Below are 26,775 nucleotides of genomic sequence, written 5' to 3'. Positions count from 1 at the left end.
CGGCGGCTTCATTGGAGCGAAGGAAGCAGGAACAGCCTGGTCAGAGGAGCCCATAACCTTGTATCTTGGAATATCCCTTTTGCTGGTGAAGCCAAATCTAGAGCCTTTTCTTCCCTCTGGGGGAAAACCTCTTCTCCCGCAAAGGGGATACCGTCGTCTAGGAGTTGCAGAGATAAGCCGAGTATATCCGCAGCTAGAAGAGAGGAGCTCGTGGCTACTAGATGAATTAAAATGCCATTCAGACCATCCTTCCTGATTGAACTTTTGTAAACTACATTTCTAACATGTATTGACTCAGGGGGTTGAATACCTAACTAATCAAGGGATATTAGATAATTGACAAAAAATTACAATGAAATCCATTTTATCCCACTTTATAACACAATAAAATGTGAAGAAATCCAATGGGGGTGAACACTTATGATACCCACTGCATGGTTCATAAAGCTTCCATCATTATTGCTTGTCTGAAGTGAGATGGGTTGATGACTGTAAAGTTAAGAAAAAATGGGTGTTGGTGAAAAGACGGGTTTGAGGCCTTGGATGCTGGACGTCCTGTTTGGCTTGAATGAATGGAAATCATGTCATCACTGGGGTAGTGGTGGGGAAAGGTCTAGAGCACAGGGAGAGGGGGGTGAAGAGTATGTGTGTGTATTGGGGGGAGGGGGGCTATATGAGGGTCCCAGAGACTTTTCTTCTCTTCTTACTCATCCTCTCCTCTGTCTTATCTAAGCAACAAACAGGGTCATGACAAGGATTAGTATGCAGGACGTGTGGTTTTATAGCAGTGTGTATGCATCATTGTGTAGGGACAATAGGTGTGCATTTGCACATATCTGTACACACATACATATCTCAGTCTCCCTCACACATGCTCAGCAGCCTTACAGTACAAATCTCCACAGCATCCAGTCTCGTCATTCTAGTCTCCAGCATGTAGACAGACAGACAGACAGACAGACAGACAGACAGACAGACAGACAGACAGACAGACAGAGACCAAGCAGCACATAATCATGTTGAAGTACTGTATCAAGTATCTGGAAGCGTCAGTAAATGTTAAACAGTGCCCATTCTGCTGACTATGTTTGTGTCCTCAAATTCCTACATTACTGGTGAGGACAGCCCAACCGTCTTAGAGTTGGCCAGAGACTTTAAACACAGAGAAGGGGAGGGGGGTAGAGAGGGATTTTTTTTATTCTATCAATGCTCTGTTTATCCATTCATGTTTTAAAGAGCAGGTAGATGTCAGTGGTGGATCTAAGTGCCTGCAGCCACAGAAGAGACAGGAACAGACCAGGACCAAACTCTGTAAACACACTGGTGATGTCATCAATACTCAGAGACAGGGAGGGAGGTGTTCACTATAATTTAGTAGCCAGGGAGAAATACCTGATGTCTCCCGGTGGAGAAAACACACACTGGAAACACACACACCGCCCCCCTGCACACTTACACTGGCACAACCAACACTTTCTACATAAACACACCCCAATCCTATTGTGAAGCCAGATAATAAACCAGAACCGGCAACGCTCCAGACCTAATTGTTTGCCAGCAACAATAATATTTAATGTATTGTATGCCCTTCTTTATCCCACCACTCGCTCTCTCTCTCAGCCCTCATCAGGAAAGTTTGTTCATGTTTCTAACCCTCTTCAGACCATGGTGCATGGGCACAGTGACCCTTCTCTCTACTCTCTCCAGGGTCAGTGCTTCTGCCTTTTCGCCAAATCTGTCAGGTCCCCTTTGACGCACGTCCGCTTCCTGTACAAGTGAGATTTTTATTGTTCCAAGGGACCCAACTCCAGAATCTCACTACCACAGCCATTTCCTGCTTCCTCTTCGGCAGGAAGTGCTGCTTCGCTTCAGTTATTTTTTTGGTCTCAGCAATCGGCATACAAAACTTTGCTTGCGTCAGGCCAAGCCTTGATTTCAAAGAAAGAAAAAAATCATTGAAAAGAAACATACACTCGCTCACACACTCGCACATTTTGTATCTCACGGTGCTTGAACCTTTCCTGCCACTCACCCTTGGCAGAATGTCCTGAGTGTGTGTTGATGTGTGTGGTCAACTGCGACCCCCAGCCATGGTGCTACAGCACATAGACTTCTTCGTCATCGCAGTAAAAACAGTATGTGTGCAGGTACAGTAGAGTCACATCGCTAGGCTACAACCCAAATCACTGGGCCCTTAACTAACCTCAGGAATAAAAACATACCTCACTTTAGCAAGTTTGGTATTTTTGTTTAAAATGCATATGTTATTTATATTCCTCTGTTAGTTTTGTAACGTATCTGTAGACCAATATCACATTTTTACCAGTGAAAAGTTTAACCAAATGTTAACCTCTGAACAAATTTCATAACATAGTTAAAAGAAGCTTTGAAGTAAAAATGTTTAATAAATTCAGCATACAGTGCCTTCAGAAAGTATTCATTCCCCTTAGCTTATTCTACATGTTGTTGTGCTACAGCCTGAATTCAAAATGGATTAAGTATATATTTTTCTCTTACCCATCTTCACTAGGGTTAAACACTTTCAGGATAATTTTCAAATGTTGCATCCCAAGAATAAATACCCTTTCTCCCGGGTAACCCGGTATTTCGCGCCAAAACCGGAAGTCTTATTCAAAAGGCCTATTTATATACTTTATAATGCTATGTCTGGATTTGATTAGAGCTTTGATTGAAGATTCAAGTCTGATGCTTCCTGAGACTGATGAACCATATATTAAATACATTTTATGAGACCTACATTAAAAGGCATTTAATGAGCCCAAGCCCAAAAAATACAAAATGATTGTGCTGTTATGCAATACATATTTGATATAGGCTACTGCACATTACACATGACAGAAAAACATAAACGTCCATAGATGTAGCTACTGTAGCTATATGCTCTCTTGGGTAAATAAATTAAACTAGATCCAGTAGGCTTATTTATTTTAGTGTGGACTGTATTAATGTATATATTGTATTACACTGGATTACATGACTGGAATTACACACATTCAAACCATGATAAAGCAGGGAAAGAACATGCCATTCCGGTGCAGTATAGGCTAGTTACAAGTATAGGCTAGCAAATTTGATTTGAATTTTGAAATATAATAGAGCCTATTTGTATAATTGGTAGGCTGATGCATATACAGTGCATTCGGAAAGTATTCTGGCATTTTGTTACATTACAGCCTTATTCTAAAATTGATTAAATTGTCCTTTTTTTCTCATCAATCTACACACAATACCCCATAATGACGAAGCAAAAACAGATTTAGCTTTTTGCAAATTTACTTCAAATAAAAAACTGCAATATAACATTTACATATGTATTCAGACCCTTTACACATTACTTTGTTAAAGCACCTTTGGCAGTGATTACAGCCTCAAGTCTTCTTGGGTATGACACTAAAAGCGTACATTGTCTTGGCTGTGTGCTTAGGGTCATTGTCCTGTTGGAAGGTGAACCTTCGCTCAGGGGCCTGAGGGCCTGAGTGCTCTGGAGCAGGTTTTCATCAAGAATATCTCAGTACTTTGCTCCGTTCATCTTTCCCTCGAGCCTGACTAGTCTCCCAGTCCCTGCGGCTGAATAACATCCCCACAGCATGATGCTGCCACCACCATGCTTCACAGTAGTGATGGTGCCAGGTTTCCTCCAGACATGACACTTGGCATTTAGGCCAAAGAGTTCAATCTTGGTTTTATCAGACCAGAGAATCCTGTTTCTCATAGTCTGAGAGTCCTTTAGGTGCCTTTTGGCAAACTCCAAGTGGGCTGTCATGTGCTTTACTGAGGAGTGGCTTCTGTCTGGCTGTCTCACCATAAAGGCCTGATTGGTAGAGAGCTGCAGAGATGGTTGTCCTTCTGGAATGTTCTCCCATCTCCACAGAAGAACTCTGGAGCTCTGCCAGAGTGACCATCAGGTTCTTGGTCACCTCCCTGACCAAGGTCCTTCTCACCCAATTGCTCAGTTTGGCTGGGCGGCCCGCTCTAGGAAGAGTCTTTGTGGTTTTTAAGAATTATGGAGGCCACTGTGTTCTTGGGGACCTTCAATGCTGCAGAAATGTTTGGGTATTAATAATGACATATTTAATATAAGTAGACATGCACTCATAATTGACTGTAGCCCATATAAAGCACCCACAAGCCACTGGTGGCTGAAAACACAATCATCACGGGATGAACTAGTGATGAATTTATGGCCAAGGGTGGTCCCTTTAAAAATCATTCCTTCCTCTCTCGCCCCTTGCCCTGCAAGTGTATACTTGTCAGACTTCATGATACGTCATCAGAAGTGTCTACTTAATTTGAGGGCTGAGGGGATAGGGTGCGTCTTTTAAGTGTTTGGACTGCAGCCTCTGTCTTTATATAACTGTAGCATAAGCTATGCTGCAGCAAATGTAGGACTATGTCACAATAAAACAAGAAGTTACCATGATGAGATGATAGGTCTACATGAATTCACACCATGCTATTCATATAAATAATTTATAAGTTACCAGTTATTTATCCTGGGAAAAGGGAGTGGTTTTGGTTGGTAATTCCCGGTAAATCTTGGTAACCCTGTTCCCGCCTTTCAACCCTAATGAACACATAATATCCCATAATGACAAAGTGAAAACATGTTTTTAGAAATGTTTGTAAATGTCTAGAAAATTAAATTGAAAAATATAATTTACTCATTTATATAAGTATTCACACCCAAGTCGATACTTTGTAGAAGCACCTTTGGCAGTGATTACAGCTGTGAGTATTGCTGGTTAAGTCTCTAAAAGCTTTCCACACCTGGATATTGCAACACTTCAAAACATTTCAAAATTCTTCAAGCTCTGTCAAATTGGTTGGTCATTGTTAGATAACCATTTAATGGTCATGCCATATATTTTCAAGTAGATTTATAGGAACTCAGGAACATTCAGTGTCTTTTTGATAAGCAACTCCAGTGTAGATTTGGCCTTGTGTTTTAGGTTATTTTCCTGCTGAAAGGTGAATTCATCTCGCAGTGTCTGGTGGAAACTCCCCAGTCCTTAACGATTACAAGCATATGCAGACACCACAATGCTTGAAATTATGGAGAGTGGTACTCAGTAAGGTGTTGTATTGGATTTGCCATAAACATAGCACTTGTATTCAGAACAAAAAGTGAATTGCTTTGCCATGTTTTTTAGCAGTACTACTTTAGTGCCATGTTGCAAACAGGATGCATGTTTTGGAATATTTGTATTCGGTACAGGCTTCCTTCTTTTCACTCTGTCATTTAGGTTAGTATTGTGGAGTAATTGCAATGTTGTTGACCATCCTCACTTTTCTCATATCACAGCCATTAATCTCTGAAACTGTTTGAAAGTAATTATTGGCCTCATGGTGAAATCCCTGAGCGGTTTCCTTTCTCTCCGACACCTTAGTTAGGAAGGATGCCTGTATCTTTGTAGTGACTGGGTGTACCATACTCAAATTGATATTCAATATCTGCTTTTTAGGTGCCATTTTTAGGTGCCCAATAGGTGCCCTTCTTTGCGAGGCATTGGATAGCCTCCAAGATCTTTGTGATTGAATCTATGTTTGAAATTCACTGCTCGATTGAGGGACCTTACAGATAATTGTAGGTATGGGGTACAGAGATGAGGCAGTCATTCAAAAAACATGTTAAACGCTATTATTGCACACAGAGAGTCCAGCAAATGTTTACTTTTTAACTTAGGATTGCCATAACAAAGGGGTTGAATATTTAATTACTCAAGACATTTCAGCTTTTCATTTTAAATAAATTTGTTAACTTCTAAAAACATATTTCCACTTTGACAAAATGGGCTATTCTATATAGGCCAGTGACGCAAAACCTTAATTTAATCCACTTTAAATTCAGGCTGTAATACAATTATTTATTTTTTAAATCAAGGAGTGTGAATACTTTCTGAAGGGACTGTAGATAGAGTAATTTTAATGCATGGGTTTTACAGTCCCGTCCATAGAGAGCAGTGGCAGTCGGTGCCGTTTAAGGTTATGAGCACGGCCTTACTTTTATTACAGCATATTGGATGACTATCATTCAAATTCCATTCACCCAGCTCAATGTAGCATCGATAGGTTTATGCTACTACATGACACTCAAATTTTCCCTGAACCCATCATATAGTTGCTACAACCTAGCCACAAATTAAAAATGTATAATGTAGGTGCACAGGTCGAGAGACAAATTGAAGTAATCAAGGTGACAGACAGTGACACATTCAATACCGCCTTGCACACTTTTACCTGCATCTAGCTGATTTAGGGTGAAATCATTCATCCAAACAGTTGCAAATGAGAGATTCTATTGGACAAATTCTGGTAGGTTGATTCCCGTTTTGTTCCATTTGCTTCCGTTTAAGAAACAATTCCAAGAGAATCGGCGGAATGAATACACACAGTTCACTTTCATAGTAGCCACATACAAACAGCATTATAACTTTGCTCGTTGTATAATTCTTTCTCACATTTACGCACTCTCCTCCTCTCACCTTTTCCCTTCGCTTGTGGACCTTTCCAAGAAAAACCTTCGTACCATATCCGCTACACACTGCTTACATCGTTGTCACCATATTAGCTAACGTCATAGTCAAAAAAGCTTACCTTGACTTGGAGGAGTGCCAGTGTTGGATAGCCTTAGGAGAAGCTAGCTAACATAAATAGCAATCGACTCTGTTTGAGGAGACCTAATTAGCTAGCTAAATGAAAAGTGGAAAAAAAATACAACCAAATATATCTAGCTCTTTCTGTTGGTGCTGCTGCTAATTCTCCTTAATTTTTGAAGAAATACATTTGTACAAAATTGTTCAACTATTGTCTTTCTCTCTCTTGGAGTCAACTACTCACCATATTTTATGCACTGCAGTGCTAGCTAGCTGTAATTTATGCTTTTAGTACTAGATTACTTATCTGATACTTTGATTGGGTGGAGAACATGTCAGTTCATGCTGCAAGAGCTCTGATAGGTTGGGGGACGTCCTCCGGAAGTTGTCATAATTACTGTGTGAGGGGGTGAGAACCATGAGCCTCCTAAGTTTTGAATTGAAGTCAATGTACCCAGAGGACAGAAGCTAACTACCCCTGAGAGTGCTGTTGAGGCTATTGTAGACCTTTGTTGCAAAACAGTGTGAATACACTGCATTTATATACTGCTTGCTCTCAAAGTGCAGGAAGTTAACAATCTGTGGCTTAGATTGAACTCAAAGTTGACACAAATGATAAACTAAGCAAAGCATTGCAACAAACTACTACAAATATGAAAGATTGCAACACACCGGCAAGTACAATAGCCTACACATGGAGAGGAACCTAAAGGCACATAAAGTACCAAACAATACTACTCACAGTGCTGCCTTGGCTGCAGTCTGCTGGTCCGCAGCTTCTCCCTTCTTCTTAGCAGCCACCGCCTTGGCATCAGTCAACAACTTCAACTTAAGAGTGGAGCATGCTTTATAGACTCAGCAAAAAAAGAAACGTCATCTCACTGTCAACTGCGTTTATTTTCAGCAAACTTAACATGAGTAAATATTTGTATGAACATAACAAGACTCATAAACTGTTCCACAGACATGTGACTAAAAGAAATTGAATGTTTTTCTGAACAACCGGGGGGGGGGCAGTCTGTATCTGGTGTGGCCACCAGCTGCATTAAGTAAGTACTGCAGTGCATCTCCTCCTCATGGACTGCACCAAATTTGCAAGTTCTTGCTGTGAGATGTTACCCCACTCTTCCACCAAGGCACCTGCAAGCACCCAGACGTGATCAATGGGATTGAGATCCGGGCTCTTCGCTGGCCATGGCAGAACACTGACAAATCACACACAAAACCAGCAGTATGACTGGTGGCATTGTCATGCTGGAGGGTCATGTCAGGATGAGACTGCAGGAAGGGTACCACGAGGGAGGAGGATGTCTCCTCAAGCTCAGTCCGCCTCCAAATCGATCCCGCACCAGAGTACAGGCCTCGGTGTAACGCTCATTTCTTCAACAATAAACGCGAATCTGACCATCACCCTTGGTGAGACAAAACCGCGACTCGTCAGTGAAGAACACTTTTTGCCAGTCCTGTCTGGTCCAGCGACGGTGGGTTTGTGCCCATAGGCGACGTTGTTGCCGGTGATGTCTGGTGAGGACCTGCCTTACAACAGGCCTACTTGCCCTCAGTCCAGCCTCTCTCAGCTTATTGAGGATAGTCTGGAAACTGATGGAGGGATGAAAAGCCAGCTGACATTTACTCCTGAGGTGCTGACTTGCTGCACCCTCGACAACTACTGTGGTTATTATTTGACCATGCTGGTCATTTATGAACATTTGAACATATAATATAATTATAATCTCCACCCGGCACAGCCAGAAGAGGACTAGCCACCCCTCATAGCCTGGTTCCTCTCTAGGTTTTTTCCTATGTTTTGGCCTTTTTCTAGGGAGTTTTTCCTAGCTACCGTGCTTCTACACCTGCATTGCTTGCTTTTTGGGGTTTTAGGCTGGGTTTCTGTACAGCACTTTGAGATATCAGCTGATGTAAGAAGGGATATATAAATAAATTTGATTTGATATGCAACCCTGAACAGGAAGGGTCTCTATTTACAGTAATAATGTATGCTGATTAAGCCTACGCTGTAACGGTGCAATGTAATGAAATCTTTTGTGGGTTAAAATCTGAAGGCCTACAGTACAGTCCAGGGTTGGGATCAATTCAAATTGAAGGCAGTCAATTCAGGAAGTACTGAAATTCTAATGACTTCTCAATAAACTGAAAAGTATAAGCTATTTATTTGATTCGTTTTTCAATGTTTGTTTTGTATGTCAATCACTTCCTAAGTGACTGCCTTTAATTCGAATTAACCCCATCTCTGACAATGGTCAGAGCAAGACGCTTTTTCTTGTCCCCTTCAAACTCTGACCGTAGACTATAGACCTAATGGGGGCAGAGAATGCTTTAAAAGGTAATTGACAAAGAGGTTCAAGCAGGATGGAGTGTTTGTGCAGTAGAACGGTTTTATCAGCGTGAAACACTCACAGGAATTCCGGTTTGGGATTGTCCATCCAATTCCTGCGTTCCACAGGAAGCTCTGGATAAAAAGCAACTGAAAAACGCCCAAAGGCATTTCATTTCTCTCCATTCGGTTCACGGGGAGCATCTAAACATTAAGCGTTGAGGTTTAATTCTAAGAAAAAACCGTGGGGACGAGCTAAAAATAAATTGCAACGATGGAAGAGTCCACTAAACTGGCTGTCAAGTGGTCGGAGTTGGTTCCCATGGCAGCATCGGCTCTGCGTGCGCGAGACGCACCACCACATGACCTCATACTGAGGGGGTAAGAAGAGTTTTTTTCGTTTATCTTAACTCATAATTTTATTAACTTTTGGAGAAAAAAAACGTATTTACTATACTTATGTAAGATGTTTTAATTGTGTTGACGAAACAACGGTGGCTATTGAGCCCTCTTCTAGGCCTACTGCCAGTATTAAAGAGGACACTCAGTTTTATATTGAACATGCATAGCCTAACCTTACTTACAACTCAAATATGACAAATCATTGTCACGTCATTGGGACCCGTTTCGATCAAGCCACAGCCGACCACGACCAAGGGCGCGAAACGGAATAGCTTTATGATATGCTATGAGCATTTATGGACCTGTCTAAATGGAAATGACCTTTTCGTCGTGGGTGTGGCACAATGGCGGGGTTGGAGGGGATGTAGCCTATACTTGAGAAAGTAGCTTGAGACATTGGGATACGATAGGCCTTCATGGTATTAATTGAATGCGCTCCCAAGCATTGTGCTAGTCAACTCATTGCAAAAATATATATTTATTAACGTCTGAGAATGTGGTATGCTACAACAATTAGCCTACATTTAACAATCTATTTAGAAAGGTGGCATATTTCAACAAAATGTATCACATTTGATGAGAAAATTCCCACTGAACACTGAATCAACGTGATTCAACCTAATGAAATTATTGTAACGACCCTGGGTTTATAAGCGCTGAAATCGTCTCTGCCGCACGTATACGCTTTTGCGGCACAGTCGACAGCGCCCCGGACCTCGGGCTAGAAGGTCGAGGAATCGAGACCTGCTCCCTGCTGTTTCATAACATTATGTTGAACCAACCTGAATTAGACGTTGAATTGAGGTCTCTGCCCATTTGGTTGTCATTTTCCCTGGTAGGCCTAGGCTATCAATAGCTCTGCTAGAAATGGACAACAAAATATGAATGTGGATGATGCTATTTTTAGGACCTGTTACAGGCTACAGTAGCCCAGTATTTTCAAAAGACGCCCAAACCATATTATCCTTCTCCAATGCAACTCCAGGTTCTTTCGCTCTTGGCCACGATTGCGCTTGTAATAAATAGCCTACAAATAAATTCAAGGGAAATCTCTTTGTAGTAACGCAACGCGGGGAGTCCCCCTCGACCCGTCGCGGTTGCGAGATACCCAGCTGGCTCGAGCCGGAGGGGGTGCTGCCGCGGGTACCCCCCATGCGCACTTTGACAGTTAGTAGGTTTGTAGGCTACTCACGGAGACGGAACCTGCATCTGGACTGGCAGAGAGATATTACTACAAGGCTATAACACAAGACGACTCAAAGGGAAACGCTCACTGGGTTACTAACTAGCATAGCGAGTGGATTTGACCGAGGTTTTCCGTTTTGCTAGACATTTCGCATTCTGGACAAGGGAACAGTGCGTTGCTACTTAGCTGCACATGGAACAGTTGTAAGTTTAAAAGTGAAAACGAGTATCACTTCATTTCACTAAATTACAAGGAGCACATTGGAATTACTATATCAGACTTGTAAGTTGCACGTTTTCATTCAATTTCAGCCCATTGCGCACATGAATTATATAGCCAATGCGTACGATCCGCTCACTTTTACTTTTGATATGACCATATCAATGATATCATTTCTATAGGCTAAGCTTGTTATACTTTGACTATTATTAATATCGGTAACTTTTGCATTATGTTGTAGGCTACTGAGAATAAGTGGGTATACGTGTATATACGTGCGTATGTGTATGCGAAAGTGAGATAGAAAGAAGAGCAAGAGCATCTCTGGCTCAGAGGCAAGTTTGCGGTGTGTGATCTAATGACGAAAGTATTGTAAAACACTGCCGTCTGTTGGCCACTGTAAGAAATGTGTCGCATGTGCCAACTGCTTAATTCTATAATGATGCATTGACTCGACCAGTGTTGCCCTAGCACTTAACAGCTGGTTCAAGTAACCAACTTTACTAGGGCAAAAAACAAAACGTGCACCCAGGGTAGGCCCCAGGACCGACTTTGGGAAACCCTGGACTAGACCAGGGCAATGAGGGCATGTTCAGTCCATTGAGTGTTGGGATAGCTGTTGTTTACTTTGAATACCAAGCTCATTAGCATCAATAACAATATTTTAAGATCTCAACTAGATCAATATTTACCTGAGTTCACAGCCTCTTCTCATAGACTAGATGTAACATAGTAAACGTAAATCCTGGACACTCAAATTAGTAAAATATGTTAGATTTTGTAAGGTTACATAAGACAGATGGTTACATAAGGCAAAAACGAAATTAGGGTGGTTGGTCAGGGTGGATGGATGGGTGGATAACGCAAATGTCTAACCACCTAGAGATTGTGAGTTCAAGTCTCATCACAGACAACTTTAGCATTGTAGCTAATTAGCACCTTTCTCTCTACTTAGCATGTTAGCTAACCCTTCCCCAGTGGTGGAAAAAGTACCTAATTGTCATACTTGAGTACAAGTAAAGATACCTTAACAGACAATGACTCAAGTAAAAGTGAAAGTCACCCAGAAAAATACTACTTGAGTAGAAGTCTAAAAGTATTTGATTTTACATATACTTAAGTATCAAAAGTAAAAGTATAAATCATTTCAAATTCCTTGTATTAGGCAAACCAGATGGCACGATTTTTTACATGTTTAATTTTGGATAGTCAGGAGCACACTCCAATGAGTCCGCCAAATCATAGACAGTAGTGATGTTCTCTTGATAAGTACGTGAATTGCACCATTTTCCTGTGCTGTCAAGCATTCCAAATCAAACTAGTACTTTTGGTTGTCAGGGTAAATGTATGGAGTAAAAAGTACATTACTTTCTTCAGGAATGTAATGAAGTAAAATTTGTCAAAAATGTAAATAGTATAGTACAGATACCCCAAAACATGACTTAAGTAATACTTTAAAGTATTTTTACTGGAGTACTTTACAACACTGCACTAACCCTAACCTTAACCTTCTTAGCTAACCCTTCCCCTAACCTTAACCCTTTAACCTAACTCCTAAATTTAACCCTAACCCCTAGCCTAGATTATATTAGCTAACTAGCTAATGTTAGCCACCTAGCTAGATTCATAACATATCAAACGTTTTGCAAATTCGTAACATATAATACAAATTGTAATTCGGAACATTTCATATGAAATGGCCAATGAACAGCCACAAATTAATACAGACCACATGAAACGTAATGTATCACATTAAATGGAGAGGCTTGAATTTACGTACAGAATAATACGAAATACCCTGAGTCCAGGTTAGAGTTCAGAGGATTTGAGCAATTAACCCATTTATCGGTCCAGGTGAAGCTGTTCAGTTTTGTTTTGTTTGGCCAGGTCTGATTTGAGTACTGTGTTCTCGGCTGGGGAGAGTTGTGGTTAGATCGTGTGTACTGAAGATGAACTCAGTGTGAACTGTGTGTGTTTTAGGGCTCCATGCAGTCAGGGAAGATACACATTATGTCTCAGTCAATGGCATTGGTTTATGATTCTGCCAGTGTCAAATCCCCACCTCATGCACTCTCACAGATCCCCAGGGGTATGACATAATTCTCTTAGGTAATCCATTCAGGAAGACAGAGGTGTGTGCTCTTCATCTTACAACACATACACTTTATCTGAACATGGAAACGGCAGTGACTTTTGACCTACCCTTATCCTGCCCAATCTTCCCATTTTTATATTTGAGTAATTTAGCAGACACTCTTATCCAGAGCAACTTACAGTAGTGAGTGCATACATTTTTCATTTATTTTCCCCTGTACTGGTACTGAGAATTGAACCCACAACCTTGGTGTTTTTTACATATCCCAACTCCGAAAGGGGAGTGGGGTCATGGCCAGGGTCTGCTAATATCAACAGCAACCCTGGAGCAATTAGGGTTTAGAGCTTTGCTCAAGGGCACATGGACAGATTTTTCACCATGTCGGCTCGGGATTCGAACTATCAACCTTTCAGTTACTGGCCCAATGCTCTAAACTAGGGGTGGGCAACTCCAGTCCTCGAGGGCCTGATTGGTGTCACACTTTCTCCGTCCCTAGCAAACACAGCTGATTAATCAAATTGCATTCTAAACTGAGGATCATGATTAGGTGATTATTGGAGTCAGCTGTGTTAGCTGGGGCTGGGGAAAAACGGGGACACCAATCAGGCCCTCAAGGACTGGAACTGCCCACCACTGCTCTAAACGCTAGGCTACCTGCCTTCCCCTACCATCCCCTCTCTCTTTTCACAGGGGAGGAACCCTCAGGCACAGATGTGCTCGTCTCTTCCCCCACCCAACCCACCGTCCATAACCCCTCCTTGGGCCCGACCTTGGTAACCCCCCGACAGGCATGTTGTGTTGTCAGCTGATCCCACTGTCTGAAGCCATTAGGGAGATATCCTCCATACAGGGATTCACAGAGCCTCACTCCGCAGACTTATACTTAGACAGATAGACAGCCCCCAGCCACTATCATCGTCTGTCTGTCTGTCTGTCAGCATGGACCTCTGCCTAGGTGGGCTCACCTGGGACACAGCAAAGATAAGGGGGATGGAAGGGGGGCACTGATATTGGAGTATGGGGTAAAGGGAAAACATTTTTTATGGGTCTTTATTGTCTAAAGGTCTTTCCTATATGGTGCTTTATCACCTGTGGAAGTGAGTGTCATGTTGTGTCTGTTGTGCAGGGAGAGTGAACCCAGGCATTGGCTGATTGGCTTAATATGTTTCTATTAGAGAGGATACTGTCTGTAGAAATAGATTGTATGTAACCAACAAGGTTGTAGGTTCAATTACGTGTTGATATCATCCACCTATATCTCAGCCAGAGGTTGTTACATGTACTATATATTCCTTGTGGGAGTATGACTCCGACTATTGCCAGCAGTAGCCAGTCTCACAACCTTACATTTAACTACAATCTAATCATCGGCAACACAGCTGCTGGCTATGATGTTCTCAAACCACACCAGGCACTTTGTCAGGAAGCAAGGCTGTGATAGCTGCACACCTTAAGGTCTTTTTTGATACTTAAAATTTGCACTTGATCTACTCTAAAGATAAGAGCAGACTGGAGCTATGCTGTACTGTACTATTGCTGTGGCGATTTGTGAATGAACCCAAGCTGTGTAAGGTTTGCGTGTTTGCTCTCTGGGCGTAGAGCCAATAGAGGATCTGAGAGACATGCACGCTGTCAGCTAGGGCTTAGCGGCACCTCCAGCCTAACTCTGTCTATGTCCCAAATGGCACCCTGTTACCTATATAGTGTATTCTTTTGACCTGGGCTCATGGGGCTCTGGTCAAAACTAAAGTATGGTGACATTTACAACGCAGCCTAACTCTTTGTTTCCTATCAGGCTAGCCGCTAACCCAAGGCTAAGAGCAACCCCCCAGGGTAACATTAGTGTTATGCTATTGGCTACAGCAAGAACCAAGGCCCTGGCCTATATAGGATCAACTCCAGGTCTGCTTCTGCATCCCAAATGGCACCGTATTCCCTATATAGTGCACTACATTTGACCTGAGTCCTATGAGCCCTGGTAAAAATGTGTTGCATTATATAGGGAATAGGGTGCCATTTGGGATGTATCCCAGGTTAACTGTAGTGCCATCTTGGAGGCTAAATCAAAATTCAGAACCAGAGTACCCCCAGCTCTTCAGAAGGTTATCAAACTCCTGCTATAGTTCTCCATCAATTTAACAGAGTGGAACGGGAGCTAGGAAGAGATTATGGGACAGAGCTGGAGGTAGACCTATCTTCACTTTATGTTCTGAGAGACGGGCCAGTCCACCCTGGCCTCACACAGGATCTGTCTGTGTGTGTGTGTGTGTGTACGTACATGCGCGTCATGTGTATGCATGTGTGTGTGTGTCGCCTTGGTATCTGTGTGTGTGTGGGTCAATAGACAATATAACAGAGCTATAATAATGTCCAGGGTTTTAGGGTGGATCAGGGGTTCAGATAAAACCACTAAACCAGCTATATGGTCTCTTAGGGCCTCATCATCCAGACCGCCCGTCTACTTCCGGCGCCGACAGAGATGGCCGCCTCGCTTCGCGTTCCTAGGAAACTATGCAGTTATTTTTACGTGTTATTTCTTACATTAGTACCCCAGGTCATCTTAGGTTTCATTACATACAGTCGAGAAGAACTACTGAATATAAGATCAGCGTCAACTCACCATCAGTACGACCAAGAATATCACTTTCACGATGCGGATCCTGTGTTCTGCCGTTCAACCAGGACAACGGAATGGATCCCAGCCGGCGACCGAAAAAAACGACTTCGTAAAAGAGGGAAACGAGGCGGTCTTCTGGTCAGACTACGGAGACGGGCACATCGTGCCCCACTTCCTAGCATTCTTCTCGCCAATGTCCAGTCTCTTGACAACAAGGTTGATGAAATCCGAGCAAGGGTAGCATTCCAGAGGGACATCAGAGACTGTAACGTTCTTTGCTTCACGGAAACATGGCTCACTGGAGAGACGCTCTCGGATGCTGTGCAGCCAACGGGTTTCTCCACGCATCGCGCCGACAGAAACAAACACCTTTCTGGTAAGAAGAGTGGTGGGGGCGTATGCCTTATGGCTAACGAGACGTGGTGTGATCACAGAAACATACAGGAACTCAAATCCTTCTGTTCACCTGATTTAGAATTCCTCACAATCAAATGTAGACCGCATTATCTACCAAGAGAATTCTCTTCGATTATAATCACAGCCGTATATATTCCCCCCCAAGCAGACACATCGATGGCTCTGAACGAACTTTGTTTGACTCTTTGCAAACTGGAATCCACACATCCTGAGGCTGCATTCATTGTTGCTGGGGATTTTAACAAGGCTAATCTGAAAACAAGACTCCCTAAAATGTATCAGCATATCGATTGCGCCACCATGGCGGGCAAAACCTTGGATCACTGTTATTCTAACTTCCGCGACGCACATAAGGCCCTGCCCCGCCCCCCTTTCGGGAAAAGCTGACCATGACTCCATTTTGCTGATCCCTGCCTACAGACAAAAACTAAAACAAGAAGCTCCCACGCTGAGGTCTGTCCAACGCTGGTCCGACCAAGCTGATTCCACACTCCAAGACTGCTTCCATCACGTGGACTGGGACATGTTTCGTATTATGTCAGGCAACAACATTGACGAATACGCTGATTCGGTGTGCGAGTTCATTAGAACGTGCGTTGAAGATGTCGTTCCCATAGCAACGATTAAAACATTCCCTAACCAGAAACCGTGGATTGATGGCAGCATTCGGGGGTGAAACTGAAAGCGCGAACCACTGCTTTTAATCAGAGCAAGGTGACTGGTAACATGACCGAATATAAACAGTGCAGCTATTCCTACCGTAAGGCTATCAAACAAGCTAAGCGTCAGTATAGAGACAAAGTAGAATCTCAATTCAATGGCTCAGACACATTTACATTTACATTTAAGTCATTTAGCAGACGCTCTTATCCAGAGCGACTTACAAATTGGTGAATTCACCTTCTGACATCCAGTGGAACAGCCACTTTACAATAGTGCATCTAAATCATTAAGGGGGGGGGTGAGAAGGATTACTTATCCTATCCTAGGTATTCCTTGAAGAGGTGGGGTTTCAGGTGTCTCCGGAAGGTGGTGATTGACTCCGCTGTCCTGGCGTCGTGAGGGAGTTTGTTCCACCATTGGGGGGCCAGAGCAGCGAACAGTTTTGACTGGGCTGAGCGGGAACTGTACTTCCTCAATGGTAGGGAGGCGAGCAGGCCAGAGGTGGATGAACGCAGTGCCCTTGCTTGGGTGTAGGGCCTGATCAGAGCCTGGAGGTACTGCGGTGCCGTTCCCCTCACAGCTCCGTAGGCAAGCACCATGGTCTTGTAGCGGATGCGAGCTTCAACTGGAAGCCAGTGGAGAGAGCGGAGGAGAGGGGTGACGTGAGAGAACTTGGGAAGGTTGAACACCAGACGGGCTGCGGCGTTCTGGATGAGTTGTAGGGGTTTAATGGCACAGGCAGGGAGCCCAGCCAACAGCGAGTTGCAGTAATCCAGACGGGAGATGACAAGTGCCTGGATTAGGACCTGCGCCGCTTCCTGTGTGAGGCAGGGTCGTACTCTGCGGATGTTGTAGAGCATGAACCTACAGGAACGGGCCACCGCCATGATGTTGGTTGAGAACGACAGGGTGTTGTCCAGGATCACGCCAAGGTTCTTAGCGCTCTGGGAGGAGGACACAATGGAGTTGTCAACCGTGATGGCGAGATCATGGAACGGGCAGTCCTTCCCCGGGAGGAAGAGCAGCTCCGTCTTGCCGAGGTTCAGCTTGAGGTGGTGATCCGTCATCCACACTGATATGTCTGCCAGACATGCAGAGATGCGATTCGCCACCTGGTCATCAGAAGGGGGAAAGGAGAAGATTAATTGTGTGTCGTCTGCATAGCAATGATAGGAGAGACCATGTGAGGTTATGACAGAGCCAAGTGACTTGGTGTATAGCGAGAATAGGAGAGGGCCTAGAACAGAGCCCTGGGGGACACCAGTGGTGAGAGCGCATGGCGAGGAGACAGATTCTCACCACGCCACCTGGTAGGAGCGACCTGTCAGGTAGGACGCAATCCAAGCGTGGGCCGCACCGGAGATGCCCAACTCGGAGAGGGTGGAGAGGAGGATCTGATGGTTCACAGTATCGAAGGCAGCCGATAGGTCTAGAAGGATGAGAGCAGAGGAGAGAGAGTTAGCTTTAGCGGTGCAGAGCGCCTCCGTGATACAGAGAAGAGCAGTCTCAGTTGAATGACTAGTCTTGAAACCTGACTGATTTGGATCAAGAAGGTCATTCTGAGAGAGATAGCCGGAGAGCTGGCCAAGGACGGCACGTTCAAGAGTTTTGGAGAGAAAAGAAAGAAGGGATACTGGTCTGTAGTTGTTGACATCGGAGGGATCGAGTGTAGGTTTTTTCAGAAGGGGTGCAACTCTCGCTCTCTTGAAGACGGAAGGGACGTAGCCAGCGCGTCAGGGATGAGTTGATGAGCGAGGTGAGGTAAGGGAGAAGGTCTCCGGAAATGGTCTGGAGAAGAGAGGAGGGGATAGGGTCAAGCGGGCAGGTTGTTGGGCGGCCGGCCGTCACAAGAAGCGAGATTTCATCTGGAGAGAGAGGGGAGAAAGAGGTCAGAGCACAGGGTAGGGCAGTGTGAGCAGAACCAGCGGTGTCGTTTGACTTAGCAAACGAGGATCGGATGTCGTCGACCTTCTTTTCAAAATGGTTGACGAAGTCATCTGCAGAGAGGGAGGAGGGGGGGGAGGATTCAGTAGGGAGGAGAAGGTGGCAAAGAGCTTCCTAGGGTTAGAGGCAGATGCTTGGAATTTAGTGTGGTAGAAAGTGGCTTTAGCAGCAGAGACAGAGGAGGAAAATGTAGAGAGGAGGGAGTGAAAGGATGCCAGGTCCGCAGGGAGGCGAGTTTTCCTCCATTTCCGCTCGGCTGCCCGGAGCCCTGTTCTGTGAGCTCGCAATGAGTTGTCGAGCCACGGAGCGGGAGGGGAGGATCGAGCCGGCCTGGAGGATAGGGGACATAGAGAGTCAAAGGATACAGAAAGGGAAGAGAGGAGGGTTGAGGAGGCAGAATCAGGAGATAGGTTGGAGAAGGTTTGAGCAGAGGGAAGGTTGGGACGGCGCGATACCATCCGAGTAGGGGCAGTGTGGGAAGTGTTGGATGAGAGCGAGAGGGAAAAGGATACAAGGTAGTGGTTGGAGACTTGGAGGGGAGTTGCAATGAGGTTAGTGGAAGAACAGCATCTAGTAAAGATGAGGTCGAGCGTATTGCCTGCCTTGTGAGTAGGGGGGGAAGGTGAGAGGGTGAGGTCAAAAGAGGAGAGGAGTGGAAAGAAGGAGGCAGAGAGGAATGAGTCAAAGGTAGACGTGGGGAGGTTAAAGTCGCCCAGGACTGTGAGAGGTGAGCCGTCCTCAGGAAAGGAGCTTATCAAGGCATCAAGCTCATTGATGAACTCTCCGAGGGAACCTGGAGGGCGATAAATGATAAGGATGTTAAGCTTGAAAGGGCTGGTAACTGTGACAGCATGGAATTCAAAGGAGGCGATAGACAGATGGGTAAGGGGAGAAAGAGAGAATGACCACTTGGGAGAGATGAGGATCCCGGTGCCACCACCCCGCTGACCAGAAGCTCTTATTATTGAAACACTCATAATTAGCTCATAGCTCATAATTAAACACTCTGGACCCTAGTTCTATCTTATTATAGATCAGGAAACACTCTGGACCCGAGTTGTAGCTTATTATTGAAACACTCTGGGCCCTAGTTATAGATATTTATAGACAATGAAGCACTCTGGTTCCTAGTTATAGCTTATTATTGAAACACTCTGGGCCCTAGTTATAGCTTATTATTGAAACACTCTGGGCCCTAGTTATAGATTATTATAGACCAGGAAATACTCTGGACCTTCGATGTAGCTTATTATTGAAACACTCTGGGCTCTAGTTATAGCTTGTCATTGACTAGGAAACACTCTGGTCCCTCGTTATAGCTTATTATTTACCAGGAAACATTCTGGGCGCTAGTTAGAGATTATTATAGACCAGAAGGCACTCTGGGTCCGAGATATCGCTTATAATTAAACACCCTGGACCCTAGTTATCGATTATCTCTATCTCATTTCTCTATATCTCTATTTCAAACTCTCTTACACTTTGGTGGCTTATTTCATTCATATAGTGGGAGTCTGTTTGACTTTGTGTGGCTGCCTGTAAACGCTTGAACGCACACACATCAAGACACAAGAGGTATGTGGCAGGGTCTACAGTCAATCACGGACTACAAGAAGAAATCCAGCCCAGTCATGGACCAGGATGTCTTGTTCCCAGGCAGACTAAATAACTTTTTGCCCGCTTTGAGGACAATACAGTGCCACTGACACGGCAATCTCAACCACACTGCACACTGCCCTAACCCAACTGGACAAGAGGAATACCTATGTGAGAATGCTGTTCATCGACTACAGCTCGGCATTTAACACCATAGTACCCTCCAAGCTCGTCATCAGGGTCTCGACCCCGCCCTGTGCAACTGGGTACTGGACTTCCTGACGGGCCGCCCCCAGGTGGTGAGGGTAGGCAACAACATCTCCACCCCGCTGATCCTCAACACCGGGGCCCCACAAGGGTGCGTTCTGAGCCTTCTCCTGTACTCCCTGTTCACCCACAACTGCGTGGCAACGCACGCCTCCAACTCAATCATCAAGTTTGCGGACGACACAACAGTGGTAGGCTTGATTACCAACAACGACGAGACGGCCTACAGGGAGGAGGTGAGGGCCCTCGGAGTGTGGTGTCAGGACAATAACCTCACACTCAACGTCAACAAAACTAAGGAGATAATTGTGGACTTCAGGAAACAGCAGAGGGAACACCCCCCTATCCACATAGATGGAACAGTAGTGGAGAGGGTAGTAAGTTTTAAGTTCCTCGGCATACACATCACAGACAAACTAAATTGGTCCACTCACACAGACAGCATCGTGAAGAAGGCGCAGCAGCGCCTCTTCAACCTCAGGAGGCTGAAGAAATTCGGCTTGTCACCAAAAACACTCACAAACTTCTACAGATGCACTATCGAGAGCATCCTGGCGGGCTGTGTCACCGCCTGGTACGGCAACTGCTCCGCCCACAACCGTAAGGCTCTCCAGAGGGTAGTGAGGTCTGCACAACGTATCACCGGGGGCAAACTACCTGCCCTCCAGGACACCTACACCACCCGATGTTACAGGAAGGCCATAAAGATCATTAAGGACAACACCCACCCGAGCCACTGCCTGTTCACCCCGCTATCATCCAGAAGGCGAGGTCAGTACAGGTGCATCAAAGCTGGGACCAAGAGACTGAAAAACAGCTTCTATCTCAAGGCCATCAGACTGTTAAACAGCAACCACTAACATTGAGTGGCTGCTGCCAACACACTGACTCAACTCCAGCCACTTCAATAATGGGAATTGATAGGAAAGGATGTAAAATATATCACTAGCCACTTTAAACAATGCTACCTAATATAATGTTTACATACCCTACATTATTCATCTCATATGTATACGTACATACTGCACTCTATCATCTACTGCATCCTTATGTAATACATGTATCACTAGCCACTTTAACTATGCCACTTTGTTTACATACTCATCTCATATGTATATACTGTACTCGATATCATCTACTGTATCTTGCCTATGCTGCTCTGCACCATCACTCATTCATATCTTTATGTACATATTCTTTATCCCCTTACACTGTGTATAAGATATTAGTTTTGGAATTGTTAGTTAGATTACTTGTTGGTTATTACTGCATTGTCGGAACTGGAAGCACAAGCATTTCGCTACACTCGCATTAACATCTGCTAACCATGTGTATGTGACAAATAAAATTTGATTTGATTTGCCCTGTTGGCTCCATGGCTGTCCCAAATGGCACCCTATTTTTATTTATTTATTTAATTTATTTCACCTTTATTTAACCAGGTAGGCAAGTTGAGAACAAGTTCTCATTTACAATTGCGACCTGGCCAAGATAAAGCAAAGCAGTTCGACACATACAACGACACAGAGTTACACATGGAGCAAAACAAACATACAGTCAATAATACAGTATAAACAAGTCTATATACGATGTGAGCAAATGAGGTGAGATAAGGGAGGTAAAGGCAAAAAAAAAAGGCCATGGTGGCAAAGTAAATACAATATAGCAAGTAAAACACTGGAATGGTAGATTTGCAATGGAAGAATGTGCAAAGTAGAAATAAAAATAATGGGGTGCAAAGGAGCAAAATAAATTAATTAATTAAATACAGTAGAGAAAGAGGTAGTTGTTTGGGCTAAAATATAGGTGGGCTATGTGCAGTAATCTGTGAGCTGCTCTGACAGTTGGTGCTTAAAGCTAGTGAGGGATTCTAATTCTTCTATTCTCTACATAGTACACTACTATTGACCAGAACCCTATCTGCCCTGGTCAAAAGTAATGCACTATATAGGAAATAGGGTGGCATTTGGGGGACACCGCGTGATGCCACCTTTCTCCCTGGGGCCTGGCTGTGGTGGGGAGTGATGGGTTAATCATCCAGGGACCTTAGGGGTGCAGTGTCGGAGGAGTCCACAGGATGTTGGTTAGCAGGGAACATTAACCCAACATTAACCCAGCAGAGAGAGCATGGTCAATGTTTACACCCACACACACACACACAACCTACCGCTCCGAGCACCCGACAAACAATCTCAGACACTCAGCATGAAGCACAAACATGGCTCAAAACATCTTACAGTCAGTGGCAAACAGTGTTCTGAGCGGAGGGGTTATAGTAACCACCAACGTGCTACATCTGGTTACTGCACCCCCTTACTGCTGCTACCTGTTGTCTGAACTCATTCACTTTTACGACAGCCATGTTTAAAATCACCCACCAGGGAAGCACAATCAAATCTATTTTAAACAACTCATAAAATCGTGGGATCGTTATATAAATAAATGGGTTGATTACGTTAAGCTTTTCAAGATGAAGGGCTCTGCCGTTCATACAAAAAGCTGTGGTAGGGAAACTGGAGTCACGTAACAAACGAAAGGGAAAGTACATAGCTATATATAATAATAGAGTGAAAATATGACCTGTGTGAATTAGGGTTAAATTATTTTCCCGGTATTTTTACAATTGTTTCATCCCGAGAATAAATCACTTTTCTTCTGGGTAACTCGCTATTTCTCGCCAAAACTGGAAAGGTCATTCTAAATAAATCATTCTGATAAAGCATATAAATAAACCTATGTCTGGATTTGATTAGAGCTTTGATCGAAGACCCAAAAAAGCCCAAATGATTGTGCTGTTATCCAATACATACAGTGGGGCAAAAAAGTATTTAGTCAGCCACCAATCTCACAATACATGGCCCCATTCATTCTTTCCTTTACACGGATAAGTCGTCCTGGTCCCTTTGCAGAAAAACAGCCCCAAAGCATGATGTTTCCACCCCCATGCTTCACAGTAGGTATGGTGTTCTTTGGATGCAACTCAGCATTCTTTGTCCTCCAAACACGACGAGTTGAGTTTTTTTTTCTATTTTGGTTTCATCTGACCATGTGACATTCTCCCAATCTTCTTCTGGATCATCCAAATGCTCTCTAGCAAACTTCAGACGGGCCTGGACATGTACTGGCTTAAGCAGGGGGACACGTCTGGCACTGCAGGATTTGAGTCCCTGGCGGTTACTGATGGTAGGCTTTGTTACTTTGGTCCCAGCACTCTGCAGGTCATTCACTAGGTCCCCCGTGTGGTTCTGGGATTTTTGCTCACCGTTCTTGTGATCATTTTGACCTCACGGGGTGAGATCTTGCATGGAGCCCCAGATCGAGGGAGATTATCAATGGTCTTGTATGTCTTCCCACAGTTGATTTCTTCATACCAAGCTGCTTACCTATTGCAGATTCAGTCTTCCCAGCCTGGTGCAGGTCTACAATTTTGTTTCTGGTGTCCTTTGACAGCTCTTTGGTCTTGGCCATAGTGGAGTTTGGAGTGTGACTGTTTGAGGTTGTGGACAGGTGTCTTTTATACTGATAACAAGTTCAAACAGGTGCCATTAATACAGGTAATGAGTGGAGGACAGAGGAGCCTCTTAAAGAAGAAATTACAGGTCTGTGAGAGCCAGAAATCTTGCTTGTTTGTAGGTGACCAAATACTTATTTTCCACCATAATTTGCAAATAAACTAATTCAAAATCCTACAATGTGATTTTCTGGATTTCTTTTCTAATTTTGTCTGTCATAGCTGAAGTGTACCTATGATGAAAATTACAGGCCTCTCTCATCTTTTTAAGGGGGAGAACTTGCACAATTGGTGGCTGACTAAATACTTTTTTGCCCCGCTGTATATGCGCTCTTGGGTAAATAAATTAAACTAGCTCCAGTAGGCTTATTTATTTGAGTGTGGACTATATTACTGTGTGGTGCAAATAAATCAATAAATAATAAGTACTGTATTTTACTGGATTATATGACTGGAATTACACACATTGTTCAATCCATGATAAAGCAGGGAGAGAACATGCGATTCTGTTGTAGCACATGCGGCCTAAAAAGTTACAAGTATAGGCTAGCAAAATGGATTTTAGTTTTGAAACATAATAAGGCCTATTTGTATAATTAGTAGGCTGACGCATACATACCTTTCAGAATATTTCCCCTAATGTTATTAGCCTACTTCCTCTTTCTCTCTCTGTTGTCGCTTCATTCCTTCCTCGCTTTCAACAGTTAAATTAAATACGTTTTGTTGTCCTTATCTCCATCATTCTAATGACATCCTTGAATAATATAGGACTAGAATTAGATGCAGAAGGCTTTCTCTACACGAACATTGAATGGTTATGGGTCTGAATAAATAACTGCTATAGCCTACCACCATCACGTGTTCACTCTTCTTTCAAACTACCCATGAGTTGTTCTATTGGCTGCTGTATTTAACATTCAGCAAACAAGAGCTTCCGTCCCTCGTTGAATAGTCTATTGGTATAAAAAATGATGTCCAGCAAGCTATTCTAGTCTAGCTTTTCCTGCATGTGACTCCAAGAGCTAAGGAGCCTTTTTTAAGGAGAGCGATGATGAGATGATAGGTCTACATGCATTGTGAACTATGCTCCATACTGAGATGGGCTGTCTATCCCCACCCTGAGCGTTGATGAATACTTTCCGAAGGCACTGTATAATTTAACAGTTCACTTTTCACGCCATGCTGTTCATATAAATCATTTATTATAATTTGCTGGTTTGTCATCGTTATTTATCCTGGGAAAAGGAAGTGGTTTTGGGCAGTAAATCTCGGGAACCGGGTTCCCGCCATTCAACCCTAATGTAAATGTTGAGTCATTTGCTGTGAAGTGAAATTAATGTCAGTGCTGGTATGTTAATCACTGGCACATTTCTTATTATACAGAGCGAGTCGTACGGAGTCTCTGACTTTAATTCTCTCTTTCTGTGTGTGTATACCGATTAATCGGCCAATTTTTGTTGTTGTATTTTTGTTTTTGTAATAATGACAATTACAACAATACTGAATGAACACTTATTTTAACTTCATATAATACATCAATAAAATCAATTTAGCCTCAGGGTAGCCTAGTGGTTAGAGTGTTGGACTAGTAACCAAAAGGTTGCAAGTTCAAATCCCCGAGCTGACAAGGTACAAATCTATTGTTCTGCCCCTGAACAGGCAGTTAACCCACTGTTCCTAGGCCGTCATTGAAAAGAAGAATTTGTTCTTAACTGACTTGCCTAGTAAAATTAAAAACAATTAAAAAAGTAAATAATGAAACATGTTCAATTTGGTTTAAATAATGCAAAATCAAAGTGTTGGAGAAGAAAGTAAAAGTGCAATATGTGCTATGTAAGAAAGCTAACGTTTCAGTTCCTTGCTCAGAACATGAGAACCTATGAAAGCTGGTGGTTCCTTTTAACATGAGTCTTCAATATTCCCAGGTAAGAAGTTTTAGGTTGTAGTTATTATAGGACTATTTCCCTCTATACCATTTGTATTTCATTAACCTTTGACTATTGGATGTTCTTATAGGCACTTTAGTATTGCCAGTGAAACAGTATAGCTTCCGTCCCTCTAGTTAGCGCGCGCTAATTAGCTAGCAATTTCACTTCGGTTTCACCAGCCTCATCTCGGGAGTTGATAGGCTTGAAGTCATAAACAGCGCAATGCTTGATGCAAAATGAAGAGCTGCTGGCAAAATGCACGAAAGTGCTGTTTGAATGAATGTTTACGAGCCTGCTTCTGCCTACCACCGCTCAGTCAGATACTTGTATACTCAGTCAGATTATATGTAACGCAGGACATGCTAGATAATATCTAGTAATATCATCAACCATGTGTTTACTAGTGATTATGATTGATTGTTTTTTACAATATAAATTTAATGCTAGCTAGCAACTTACCTTGGCTTACTGCATTTGCGTAACAGGCACTCTTTGTGGAGTGCAACGAGAGAGAGGCAGGTTGTTATTGCGTTGGACTAGTTAATTGTACGGTTGCAAGATTGGATCCCCCGAGCTGACAAGGTGAAAATCTGTCGTTCTGCCCCTGAACAAAGCAGTTAACCCACCGTTCTTAGGTCATCCTTGAAAATAAGAATGTGTTCTTAACTGACTTGCCTAGTTAAATAAAGGTATAAAAATAAAATAAAAATTGGCAAAAAAAATCTGCGCCCCAAAATACCGATTTCCAATTGTGATAACTTGAAATCGGCCCTAATTAATCGACCATTCCGATTTTACCTTTATTTTACTAGGCAAGAGTAATCGGTCGACCTCTAATTAAAACAGTATGTACATCATCTGTTTTAACTTAAAGTATTACATAACCCATTGCTCTTTATGTTACACTATCACTCCAGAACTTGATTTGAGGTTCAAGTCAAGCAGTAAGTATGTTTTCTGGAATGGTGTGGGAACTGATAT

General features: G+C 43.4%; 1 protein-coding gene across 6 annotated transcripts in view; it reads left to right on the top strand.

Moving 5' to 3' along the window:
• Nucleotides 1-9,109: 9,109 nt before the first annotated feature.
• Nucleotides 9,110-26,775, top strand: part of egfl7 (EGF-like-domain, multiple 7) — a 28,945-nt gene continuing 11,279 nt past the window's right edge. The window contains exon 1 of one of the 6 annotated variants that reach the window (XM_064943121.1): nt 9,110-9,330. In XM_064943121.1, coding sequence (XP_064799193.1) covers nt 9,224-9,330 — 107 coding nt within the window. In that variant the 5' untranslated portion in view covers nt 9,110-9,223. Of the gene's footprint in view, nt 9,331-10,340; nt 10,820-26,775 lie in introns of those variants that run through there. The other 5 variants (XM_064943122.1, XM_064943125.1, XM_064943126.1 and 2 more) reach the window with 5 other exon arrangements.

The sequence above is a fragment of the Oncorhynchus masou genome, chromosome 28 (assembly GCF_036934945.1).
Source record: "Oncorhynchus masou masou isolate Uvic2021 chromosome 28, UVic_Omas_1.1, whole genome shotgun sequence".
Taxonomy (NCBI): Eukaryota; Metazoa; Chordata; class Actinopteri; order Salmoniformes; family Salmonidae; genus Oncorhynchus; species Oncorhynchus masou.
Note: the sequence above shows the minus strand (reverse complement) of the source record. Positions and strands in the feature narration are given on the sequence as shown.